Source organism: Myodes glareolus, chromosome 4 (genome assembly GCF_982192425.1).
Source record: "Myodes glareolus chromosome 4, mMyoGla1.1, whole genome shotgun sequence".
Lineage (NCBI taxonomy): Eukaryota > Metazoa > Chordata > Mammalia > Rodentia > Cricetidae > Myodes > Myodes glareolus.
Window position 1 is genome coordinate 117,415,928 of NC_142029.1, and position 13,453 is coordinate 117,429,380.

The window sequence follows — 13,453 nt, forward strand, 5'->3', positions numbered from 1 at the left end:
GGATTTCCTTTTGCCCCGTCTCAGTGGGGCCAGCCACCAGTCGTCATTGCTGAGTCTCGTTCTAGCTGCGAGGAAGTTTCTCTCTCTTCGGTTTCTATTACGGTCATGCTTTCTTTTCATCACAAAAGATGCTTGATTTCACCAAGCACCCTTTCTGCATCGAGTGAGACAATCACATGCTTTTTCGTATACTAGTCTCCTAAAACATGATGCTATTTGATTTCTGGATATAAACATATTCTTACATTCCTATAAAAATCCCTTCTTAGTCTTTGTGTGTAATTATTTTTAAACATTTCCTGGGTTCCTAGGCAGTATTTTTGGAGCACCTTTGGATTATTTCTTTATTTCGTCATGACACCTTTGCCCAGTTTCTGTGTCAACAGTTGTGGTGCGCTCTTCTATGTTTTGGAGAAGCTTGTGAAAATTTGGTATTAATTTTTCTTTAAATATTTTGGAGAAAATCACTGGTGAATAAACTCTTCCAGAGAATTTCTAATGTTAGGAAATTATTTTGTCAGTATTATTTCAATTTTAAATATCTAGGGTAATTTTTTATAAGAATTTGTAACTATTTAAAATATTTACTTAATTTTAATCAAGCATGTGTGTGCATGTGTATGCGCTTGCATGCATGTGTGTGTATGCATGTGTGTGCATACAGGTGTGTGCAATATAGGTACCAAAGAACATTTTTAAAAAACTGTTGATCACTACAAAAACTGTCAGCTATTTTTATAAAGTTAAAGAAACTTGGTCAAGCACAGGTACGTGGCAGTATGTCCAATTCACACCATATATGTAGATCTTCTGTGACAGCAAGTGCCAGGCCTGGCTAGTGACCTCTTAAAATGCAGAGGCAAGTGTGGGCAAAGTGAACAGCGTGTAGGTGGTGAGCAGAACAGGAGATTCAAAGTTATCAGTAATTCAAAAATATGGACGGTTTTGCTATAGTTGCTTTCAACTAAACATTTTCTTACTTAATAACACACTAGTTGGGCATGGGGGCACATGCTTGTGGTCTTAGCAGTCAGGAGGCCGAGGCAGAAGGATTGCTGAGTGTCTGAGGATGTGATCTGCATAGAGAGAGACTGCCTAAAAAACACAACCTCCTACACACAGAAAAAATACCATGTCCATAAACCACTTATCAGAAAATAAAGCTACAAAAACATTGAAATCAATAAGTATAAAATTTATAGCTGTGTATTAACAGAACAATTGTAAGGACAAAAGCCATTTACCCCCAAAGTAGGAATAAATTTTAGGGTTAAAGATTCACTCCATCAGTTGGATATGAGTATTTGTGTCTGTAATCATAACACTGTCTCTGCAGTAAAAAGCAATGGTTGATAGCGTGAAAAGAGAGAATGGATTTACCTTTTCTGTATTCAGTAGGGAGGGGGAAGCAGAGGACGGCACACCCGAATGGGGCCTGTATGATGTCTCCAGAGAACGGTACACCCGAATGGGGACTGTCTGATGTCTCCAGAGGACGTCACACCCGAATGGGGACTGTCTGATGTCTCCAGAGGACGGCACACCTGAATGGGGGCTGTCTGATGTCTCCAGAGGACGGCACACCCGAATGGGGGCAGTCTGAGGTCTCCAGAGGACAGCACACCGGATGTGGACTGTCTGTCTGATTTCTAACTCCAATCATAGAATGTCTTCTCTGGTGTTTCCCCTAAAGGGTTGAGGGTTGAACCCCAGACCTCATATGATAGGCAAATGGTCTCCCACTGAGCTACACCCCAGCTCAAAGCGTCATTTCATATAGGAAATTATTTGCTATGCTTGAGTTATAAGGCAAGTTTGAATCAATATCCAATGATTGAAAAGTTACAAAGTTTCCTCTTAGATAAGATCAGACAAAATTCTCTATATTTAGAGATATTCTTGAATAACTTTCAAATAACCATCATAATTAATATTTCTTAATAAATGAAGCAAATTACCTTTGACAACCACGGGACACAATACTGGCATCTGGCAGGACCTGTTCCTAACAGACTGAACTCAAGAGAGAGCTGGCTGTTTCTGGGTTAAATAGCACATTAGAGGTCAAAACTAAAAGTGAAACAAAAGTTTACATAACTTTTTAGTTAGACTAACAGTTGACAGATATTGTGGTAGTCATTAGCTATTGCAAAGGAACAAGGGGCTAGAGAGACGGCTCAGCGGTTAAGAGCTCTGACTTCCCATCTAGAAGATCTGGGTTCCATTCCCAGTACCCACATAGTGGCACCTGTAACTCTAGTCTGAGGAGATCCAAAGCCTCTTCTGCCTTTCACAGACACTGCATGCATGTAGTCCACAGACATACAAGCAGGCAAAACAACCACATATAAAAAATATAAATAAATACATCTTAAAAAGAGAAAAAGAAAGAAGTGGCTGGGAATAGCGGCCAACACCTGCAGTGTCCGGCTCAGCAGCAAAAGCACTTGCCCTGCATTGGCACGCTGAGCTCCACCGGCAGGACCCGTATGTGAGGAGGAGAAAGCTCCTCCTGCAAGCTGTCCTGTGATTCAAACAAGCACGCGATGGCATGCAAGCCTCCCCGCCAACAATTAAATAGACAACAAACAAACAAACAAATAAATCTGTCACTGTAGACACCTTGTAATTAGATCTTACTTATTTTTAAATCTAACCTGACAATCACTGCTATGCTATGTATTATTGATGACATTGAAGAAGTTAGATTTACGCCTGCTCTCTCACCTTCCATTTTCTATACATCACATATCCCTCCTTGCTGTTTTCTTTGTATTAACGAAAAATTTTTAAAGTAGCATTTTAACTTCTTACTATTTTCTTAAGTTATTTCATTAGTGGTGACTCCTGGGTTTGCCTTGTATATCTTCTTGCATTGAGTTTCTGAGTTGTTGTTTTTTTGGGGGGGCGGGGTGACCTTACACACTGGTCCTCTTGCTTCCACTTTTCAAGAGCTGGGATTGCAGGCACACTGTATGATACCTTGTTTCATATGTGTGTTCATTTCAAAAGCACAGCTTCCTGGGCTGAGGAGGTGGCTCACTTGGCAAAACGCTTGCCTTGCAAGCCTGGACATTCAAGTTCACTGCACAGCACTCATTCAAAAAGCTGGGCATGGTGGCACATGCTGATTACCCCAGTGCTGGGAAGGTAGAGACAGAACGTCCCTGGGCCCACTGGCCAGCAAACCTGGCCTACTTAGCAAGTCCCAGGCCAGTAAGACTTAAGAAGATAGAAAGGTAGCTAGTATGAATGACACATGTGCACAGTGTACCTGTGCTGGAGCAAACGCACACACATGTATACATATGCACTCAAGGCTTAAAGTATCTTAACTCCAGTAAGACAGAGATTTACCCTAAATTGCTCTATTTTCTTTCTGTGATTTTGTAACACATATTGCAGGCTGTAACTAATTTTTATAACCACAGTTTTATATAATTGCTTATTTTGCAATGATGCTCAGGGATAAGAATGCAAGTATTTCTCTGCATTTTTTGTTACACTAGCCTTCCTGTCTCAGTGATACTCTCTGTGAGTGTGTGTGATCATTTGGTGTCAGTTCCATTGCTCAAAACAACTTTCTTCCACATAAGCAGTGATAATTATATGTGTGCTAGCGTGTGTATATGTTAATTAAATTGATTTCCAAGTCAGTTAAGAGAAGAAAGAAGAGGAAGCACATTTATATCATTCTGTTGATTCATAATTATATTTTCTGTGCCGGGTGAATGTGTGCTTGTGTAAGTGTGTATGTATTATTTAGGATTGTTTGCCTTCAGCATAAATAACTTCAATTATTTCCTGTAAGGCAAGTCAGCAAGTCACAAATTCTCTCAGACTTTGTTTCCTTGAGAATATTCTGTTTCTCTTTATGGATTTGGGATTTTCCATCCCAAGTCTCTTTTAAAGAGGCTCTCACTAAGCAGCTCTGGCTGGCCTGGAACCTACTAAGTAGAGCAGGCTGACCTTGAACTCACAGAGATCCTTCTGCCTTTGCCTCCAAGTGCTGGGACTAAAGGCCTGTGCCAGCTTGTCCAGCCTCTCTTTGCACTTAAATGATAACTTTGAGGCGTGAGCACCTTTGGTTGGGAGTTATTTCTTTGAACACTTTGAATAGGCTTTCTGTGGTTTGCGGTCTCCTTTGACTTCCAGTCATTCACAGTGCTGATAGAGTGATATTTCCACATCACAAAACACGCCCATATAACCTCTTATTTAAGGTATTTGACTATGCCCCACCCTTCTACAGAGTTGACACTTCCAGATAACCTCTTATTTAAGGTATTTGACTATGTCCCCACCCTTCTACAAAGTTGACATGGATCATTGTGGAAAGTCATGGCTCCTCCCCAACTGTTCTCCTTGCTTGTCTTGGACGGCATCCCTCCTACCGTGTGGAATGAGTCACCTGTGGTCCCCCCCCCCCCCCCCCCCCGTCGCAGCCTATTCTTGTCTCAGTGCCTTACGTCAGCTGTTCTCTGCCTGGAAGACACCGGCTCCCCCCACTCCTGCCTGGGAAACTCCCACGCAGCTCTCACAGCGGTACGGCCATCACTTCCTCCGGGACTCTTTCCTGATACCTTTGCTAGACCACCTGCTTCCTCTTTGATCTGGCTCTCTGAAAGCCACGCCGGCTCCCATGAGAGTGCTTTTGCACTTGAACTTCTGTTACTTATTTATCTATAGATCTGTAGGATGATTTATGAGCATACAGCAGGTGACAGGCATCACACTTTTTTTTTAATCTTTCAATTCAGTAACTCTGAAGTGAGTACAGTTTCTCGCTCTGTTCTGTAAATAAAGAGATGGAGAGCTAGCCTGATCATTGCTGGCCAGCTTGACGTAAGCACCAGTGATCCCGTATTCCTGCTCACACCTCAGGTTTGCTACCCTGCGGGTTAGACTCAGGACCTCAGCGATGCTGTGAGAGTGCTGCGGATTGAGATTAGGGCCTCACACTTGCTGGGGAGTGCAGGGCATTGCTAGAACTCAAGGCTCAAAGTTGGCTCGGTAGTGCATTCCTGCTGTTCTCAGTTCTGTTGCACACGCTTAGCTGGAAACGGTGCGTTCTTTGGAGTATCCAGATTCTGGTAATGAGTCTAGGACATACTCATACCTATTAGCTAGGCTTAATGAAGTTAGGTCATGATGAGTTGTTTGAAGACATTCATAAGTAACTAATTTTACTTTACCGGTCTCACTTTTCCCACTTACTACTTATTTCACTATGGTAACTAAACATAAAATCTTTAAATGAAAATATCTTTCAGGATTAGAGGGGCATCCAGAAAGGAGATGTGGGAAATGTGTCCTTTACAGCAGTGAGGCGCCAGCCTACCATATCGCCAGCCTGTGTCCTCACTGCCAGTGTGAAGGGAAAGGGGGCGGGATCTGTGGATGTGCAAATCACCCCACAAAAACTGAGAAATCATTGATCATAACAAAGAATGATGGAGACAAGGGCATTCACACCTCATGAGGACCCTAGACACCGCCATCCTGCTGCCATTGGTGGATAAAGGAGAAGACTGAAGGGAGAAGTCAGCCGTCGAGAATGGAAGAAAGAGAAACATTTGGCTGGCCTGCAGGGCCTGTTAGAAAGTGGAAGGAAAGGAGCAGAGGGAGCATGGCGTGTGAGAAACAGCCCTGTATAGCCCAGCTTACTGAGTTATTGATTTAACATGTTCTATTATTGGCACACACATTCTTGAGATGTGATCTGGTGACGTCAGGGTGCCAACTCAGTCAAGTGTTCTTCAAGATTTCCCCTGAACCCTTTGTGTGCCACTTCCTGTAAGTTACCGCTGTGTGATAGGCCAAGGCCTGAACTGAGCAGCCCCAGCTAACCCTCAGTGCCCTATGGTGGAACTTCTTCAACCATTTTCTTGTGCACTTCAGTTACTAAATCAAACCCAAATCCTGAGAGCTCATGGAGCCTTTTCCCCACTAAGAGGCTTAATTTAATTTTAATTTTGTTTGTATCACAGCCTGCTTTAGCATGGAGACTGAGACGGAGCCTGACAAGTAACTAAGGCGAGTAAGCTCTAACCCATGGTCTGTGGGTATTCGTGAGATCTTGCTCCATGCCTTAAATCATGTGGCCTTCTGGTTATTTTAGTGTGGCCCCATGCTTGGCCTGAAACTTTATTTGTTCCTTTTGCCTTCTTTTCCAAATTTTTCTTCTTACAAGAAAGAAGTATTGAATACTTACAAGCCATCCTACCTACAAGCCATCTCAAATCCTGAGGCAACCACAAGCATGGAAGCCACGTGTTAAGAATATGGATGGCTCAGTGTGTAAAGTCACTTCCTGCTGAGCCTGGTAACCTGAGCCCAGTCCCCAGGAAAGAACTGACCTCCACATGTGCATGGTGGCATGTGCCCTACACCCTGTAGAAAAGAAATAAAAATGTAACAAAATAAAACATATGGGCACAGAATATCTGAAAAGACTTGGGTCCTGGTGACCTCGGAGTCACCATCCAGCTGGGGTTCTGCTCAAGCTGTTTCATGCGTATTAAAAAGTCTCAGGTATCAGAATCCCAGGGATTTTGGGGTCACCTGCAGCTGACCTCTCTTTCTAAGCAACGGAAGGGCTAGCATGACAGTTATGCTGTGGGCATGAGGCTTTGTAAAGCTTTACCAACAGGGCTGCCAGTAGGTTTTTTTTTTTTTTATTCTGGACTTGAGTGCACACAGTAGAGCAGAAATCAGCGGATTCCTACCATGCATACATGCGTCTATGCTTTGGAAACGGCGGTAATTACAGTCTAATGTCGGGCTTTCCACAGTTTAATAGGAAGTTCTTTTGATCTCCTCTTTGACTTCCTTGCTGCTCAGAGGGATACCAAGGTTAAATTAATCATTTGTTAATGAGCACAGATTTAAAAACGACTGCCTATCAGTTATGATGAGGGTTTACTATTGTTAAGATTTTCACTTTCTGCTCTCCAGATCCTGTCCCAGTGTCTGAACACATGGCAACATCATGCTACCTAACTCCGTGGAAGATGCCTTCCTTCCCTAAGAGGCAAAATGAGCTCATTAACATTTAAGTTAGTGTCCCAGATCAACTTGGTAAGGGGTTCTCCTAACCTAGATTACTGAACACTCTTGGTTTGCAAGATAGCTCAGCAGATAGAAGCACCTGCTGCCACGCCTGACGCTAGAGTTAAATCCCTGGGACTCCCATGGTGGAAGGGGAGATGTGAATCTGGAGAGCTGTCCTCTGATCTCTACACAGTGTCATGGCACGTGCACCTCCTGAGAAATAGAAATAGATAATAATAAATGAAGACTCTTCCTTCATAGACAGCCATGGAAATCCAGCTCGAAGATGCACCGCTGTTTCCACTGATGGCACTGGAGATCATGAAACCAGAGATGCTCTCCTTCCCCAGTCCCCACCTCAGAGAGCTGAGACTTCTGCCCTCACCACCCTCCATTCAGCGTCCTTCACCGAGTATTGTGGTGGGCCACAGACAAACATGAAGACAGACTGTGTTAGTGCAGGGGAGCCCTTCAGGGAGATCAGGCCCTGCGCACTGAGAAACAGACTGAACTGTACTCCCCATCCCCGCCCACACAGGCATCTATCCATCTGGTTCACGGAAATCCACCATGGAAATCAAGTTACTTGCTGGCCTTGTCAGCACAGAGCTGGTGTTAGAGAAAGCCCGTGGAATGCACTCTAACGTGAGGACACTGATGTGTCCTTTGATGAATTTCAGGAGTATGTTTCAGAATGGTAAGTTCTGAGAAAACAGGAGCTGGCATAGCGGTGAATGCTGGACCTGAAGCCACAGTTCTCTCAGGAAGTACACAGTGATTTGAGCAACACTTCCAGGGCTCCCTGTGGCTGAGAGGAGTCAGTAGTGTCCTCTACTGTTTGGGTTTTCATAAAATAATAATAATAAAATCCTCCTGAAATATGTGTAACTAATTGCACTACTTTCTTTTATCCAGATTACGAAGGAAAGTGTCAGTCAGGTTAGAAAAGATAAAGGTTACTTTCTGTCAGTTTCTTTTGAAAATGGTTGTTTAAGTGAAATAACATAAAATGATGCCAGGCATAGAGGCATCCACCTTTAATCCCAGCACTTGGGAGTCAGGGGCCAGAAGATCACTGAATTGGAGCCAGCTTGGTTTATAGAGTGAGTTCCAGGATAGCCAGGGCTACAAACAGAAACCTTGTCTCAAAAAAGAAAGCAAACTAAAATGATAGATAGATAGATAGACAGACAGACAGATAGATAGATGATGGATAGATAGATTGATAGGTAGACGGATGGGTGGATAGATGAGATAAATAGATAGACAGGCAAATGGATGGATATGGATAAATGATAGATAGATAGATAGATAGATAGATAGATAGATAAATGGATAGATATGGATAGATGATAGATAGATGATGGATAGATGGATAGATGATGGATAGATGGATAGATAGATAGATAGATAGATAGATAGATAGATAGATAGATGGATATGGATAGATAAAGAACATAAAATGAGACAAAAGCTTTCTCTCCCAAGCTGGGTGTTCTCCTGATTTCCTTTAGAGCCCCACCGCGGACACATGGTGTTTGTCACAGCTACCTGCTTAGAACCTGTTTTCATTTCTTGTTTGATGTTCATGGAAATGAGCAACAGCAAGGGAATGGAAGCAGGGAGGGTAGTGGGGGTGTTGAGGTGATCTTTGTGGGTGCTTGGCAGAGAGCCTTAATCAGTTCCTAAAACCTTAGCCGGTAGCTATGGTGTGATCCCATGTGCAGTGACTGGATGATGGGTCTGATCTTAGGCAGATCTGCTCACTGTAACCTTTGAAGGACAGCCGTGAGGATTATACACAGCTTCCCTCATGTGAGAAGTCCTTATGTTCTACTTTGGGTAGAAGACTTCTCTGAAGGCCTTTCCTTTAAGACGAGCTCTCTTCCAAAGAGCATCACATTGTGACCACCTCCATTGTGACCACCTCCGTTGTGACCACCTCTGTTGTGATCACCTCCGTTGTGACCACCTCCGTTGTGACCACCTCCGTTGTGACCACCTCTGTTGTGATCACCTCTGTTGTGACCACCTCCGTTGTGACCACCTCCATTTCTGCTTCAAATCCCAAAGATTTCTATCTTATGCAATAGTGGAATCAGGCATTTGTACATGGTAGTGATGAACCTGGAGACACCAGCTCCACTCTTTCAGGTCACTGGGGCCAAGTTAATGAATTCACTGAAATATTACAATGCTGGTCCTAAAGACAATCAGATGGTTGCCTATTGCTCTGTATCTTAAAGACTGCCCTCAGCTGAGAACTCAAACAGCCTGCTGTCAAGTTGCCTGTCCAAGTTTTTGCAGAAGATTTTTTTTCCTTCCCATCAGTTACATCTGAAGAAATGAAGGGTTAAAACCATACCTGTAGTATTCCTCTCCCACAAAGAAAAGCGTCTTCTGGGGCTTCCTGAGGTAGACCGCAGCATCTATTCGCTGCACGCGCCTTGGCAGCCCGAAGTCATAAATTGTCCGGGGAGGACCTTGCATCTGGAATCCTCGTGTGACCCAATAGTGCGGACCTGAAAGCAAAGGTGGAGTCTGCAGAGATTCTGTGACACTCACCGAGTCATTTCACCACTGAAGACACCGTGTCCTGGACTGTAAGTGGGGCGAGTCCATGTGGATATAGACATCTCGTTACGCAATTCAAATAATAATAGACTTCAAACTTCCCTGAGGCAAGGCTACATTTATACCTTGAGAAATCTGTGTCTTCTTACACTTAGCACCTTTGTGTTTTCAGTACATTTTTTTAAAATAAACTTCCCTCACCTTCATGTACGCACGAAGAACAGGAGACAAGTGACATCTAATGAAGTTTTTCACTTAAGTTGACAACAGTCTTCTGTGTCAGCAAAGCTACAGTCAGTGTGTTCCAGGTGACTTTGCTTGACTGTCTACTGCCGAGACATACGTTCAAGATTGGTCTTATTCCAATCACTTTGCAGATGAGAAATAAAATCTCATGGAAGCTGGATAATGTCTCAATGTTATTCAAATAATGAAGGGTTAAAGCCTGAGATCGGATGCCTGTGGATTTGTCTCCCGAAGTCACAGGACTTCATGTCCGACCAGCTGCTCTAAGCATGACTTTGTAGCAAGGATTTCAAGGAATGTTAAAGGATCTCACTAGAGTGTGCCATGTGGTTCTAAACCAGGAGGCCAGGGCCTGGTTATAAGCCCCCGGTTCTGATCACGCAGCTGACTATGCTCAAGGACTGGTGCTGGGGTGGTGGGAGGTCCTTTTGTCTATGTGGTTATTTTGGTTAATGAATAAAGAAATAAAGAAAATAAAGAAAAACAGGCCTTGGCCTGTTGATAGGGCAGAACTTGGTAGGTGGGCGAAACTGTACTGAATGCTGGGAGAAGGAAGGCAGAGAGAGAGACGTCATGGATGGAGCCGCTGCCACCAGAGACAGAAGCGTTAAAACTTTGCTGGTAGGCCATGACCTCGTGGCGGTGCACAGATTAATAGAGATGGGTTAGTTTAGGATATGAGTTTAGCCAAAAATACACTTAAGCTATTGGCCAAACTATTGCAAATAATATGGTTTTCTGAGTGGTCATTTCGGTTCTGGGCAACTGGAACAAACAAGCGGCCTGCTGCAACAGATTGGTGTAACCTAAAATAATCACACAGAAACCATATTAATTAAATCACTGCTTGGTCCATTAGTTCTACCTTCTTATTGGCTAACTCTAACATATTAATTTAATCCCTTGCTATTAATCTGTGCATCACCACGAGGTCATGGCCAACTAGAAAAGTTTCAGCAGTGTGTCTCCAGCTGCTCCATGGCTTCTCTCTAATTCCGCCTTCCTCCTCCCATGCTATAGGTCAAGGCAGTTTCTTTATTGATTAGCCAATAAAAGCAACACATAGACAGAAGGACCTCCCACACTGGGGTCTGCTGATAGTCACTGCCATTCCTGCCATGGCTACAACAGTGTGGAGTGATATTTAGTGCCCAACCTGAGAAGGAGTAACTGAAACCTGCCCAAGAGCACCAAGTCACACAGGCTTGGCACCAAGAGCACCGAGTCACACAGGCATGGCACCAAGAGCACCGAGTCACACAGGCTTGGCACCAAGAGCACCGAGTCACACAGGCATGGCACCAAGGCCCTGGCATTTCTCTGCAGATACCTTTGAAGAAGAAAGCAATGCCTCGCTCAGGAACTTCATAAGCTGCATCCACGTTGGACATGAGCTGGGGGAAGGAGCTGGTGATGGTGTTGGGCCGAATCCCTGCTGCCAAGTGCACCTGTCTTCTCCAGAAAATCCTATTGGGTGGGCCAGAAGAAATCAACATCAAGGATTAGTTAAGATCTTAGACTGCAGAGATTAAAATGATACTAAAGCCACTGGCAGAGAGCATTGTGAAATCCCCACTGCCCTTTGCTGTATTTAGAGTATAACACATTATATTACTTCTACTACTGCTACTATCACTGTTATTATTTTTGAAACAGGGTCTCATGAATCCCACCAAGGCCGGTCTCAAACTCATCAAGGATGACTTTGAATTTCTGGTGCTTGGGTTTCCACCTCCCGTGTGCTGCGTTCCTGGACTTTGCTATCATGTCTGTTTTCATCTTTTAACTTTTTAAACCATTTCTTCTTCTTTCTGATTGTATTAGGACCTCTGAGACTTCACTTCACTTATGTGAGGGTGTTCAGAACATAGATGGGTAGAGCAACGGGTATTCATGGAACACACACCCCTTACCCCCATAGATCATTACACACCAATTTCTCTTTCATATTTCATTCTGATATTTCCAGAACTAAAATCTCTGAAATAAATTGCAAAATGAACAAATGACTAGGAAAAACTTAAAGACTACTTTTCATGTGAAGTAATGGGACTCAGACAGGCAACTGCCATGCATAGGAGGGCAGTGCTAAGGGCAGGCAGCGAAGTGTGGCTTAGGGCTTTCCTGGGTTGTCAGAATTAGCTACTGCAGATATTGTGAGGACTAACCTGGAGCACAGTAGCCACTCTGATTCTATTATCTGTGCCCTCGGGGACACAGGATTCGATAACGTCTGGTGACAATGCTGGCTGTCACAGCCAAGACTGGGGAGTGCTCTCAGAATTTGGAGTAGCTAATGGAAGAGACAGCGTGGCCCACAGTATCAGTGGCTCCAAAGACAGGAAATGCTGTTTTCAACAGTTCCGCTACAATGTGCACATTCCGCGTGGTGCTATATTCTATATACTGCTATCTATTACTAAATCTAAATTATCACAACAGCTCCTCATCAACTAGCGGGTAAAGAAAACTTATGTTTGGTAGATAAGAAAGCAATAGAACCTCGATTCAGCATATTAAAGCAAAAGATGAATTAAAATTGAATAAAGAATTTAAAATGGAAACTTCCTCCGATCTAGAGAATTGTTGGCAAAAGACAGGTTAGGGCACACAGGAACTATGTAATGCAGCAGACAGATGTCAACATCCGTAATCTAATCTTTATAAGGAAGGGACAGCAGTAGAACTCGATATCACCAACCAGCTGATATTTATCACCACACTATTTATCTTTGTGTACCCTGTGGCTGCCATAATCAAGATTCAATAAACATTTGTCAGCTGATGTCAGAGGGCTGAGCAGAATATAACTGATCAATGAATTTCATAGTTTATGAAATTTACCTTTCCTGTTACTAGAACTCTAATTCATCAAATGTGGGACTAACACACTGCTAGCCTCCTCCCGGGCCTTTTCTCGGTGCCTCTTCTGGAACACTGGGGAGGCAGGATTACGTCTCACTCATTTTTTTTTTCCCCTAGGGCATCTCATCCTTGTTGGCTGACCTTTTTTTCTCCCTGGGAATTGAGTTCTGGATCTTCCTAAGTCACAGAACTGCCTTCCAGGCTGAATGTTTTTTTCTTAAAATTTCCGCCATGTATAACCCTTTTTATTTCCGAGAAAGATATAACCAACCCGGGTATATAGGCATATAAAATAGCTATACAAATTAATCATTTACTGATAATAAATCACAAAGAATTTTATCTTAATTTTTGCCATACACATAAATTTTTGTTTTACCACTTACTAATGATTAAGACAGATTTACCGTCCAATTGAGATGCTTGCTTTCTAACACAGAACATCCCAAAGATACATTGGTTTGATATTTCCTTCCATAACAGGGATGACTTTTAGGAACATGATAAAAATCATTGCTTTCCCATACACTATTGTAAGAGCAGAAAATGTTGTATGTATCATAATAACACATAATTTCAACAGTCTTAAACCGGAGTGAGGTACTGTGCTTCACCAGCGGCATCACATGCTGAGATACCATGCCCAGTGTAAACTATGCATATTGTGGGTACAGAACCAAGGCTGGGAGAAATTACACAATGTAATATGGATGAA

At 43.1% G+C, this 13,453-nt stretch overlaps 1 protein-coding gene across 1 annotated transcript in view; it reads right to left on the reverse strand.

Annotated features, from left to right (window-relative positions):
• Mmp20 (matrix metallopeptidase 20) overlaps positions 1-13,453 on the reverse strand; it is a 44,036-nt gene that overhangs the window by 10,204 nt on the left and 20,379 nt on the right. The window contains exons 7-8 of the mRNA XM_048433208.3: positions 11,204-11,340; positions 9,419-9,575 (exon numbers count right to left, since the gene is read on the reverse strand). Coding sequence (XP_048289165.3) covers positions 9,419-9,575; positions 11,204-11,340 — 294 coding nt within the window. The remainder of the gene's footprint in view (positions 1-9,418; positions 9,576-11,203; positions 11,341-13,453) is intronic.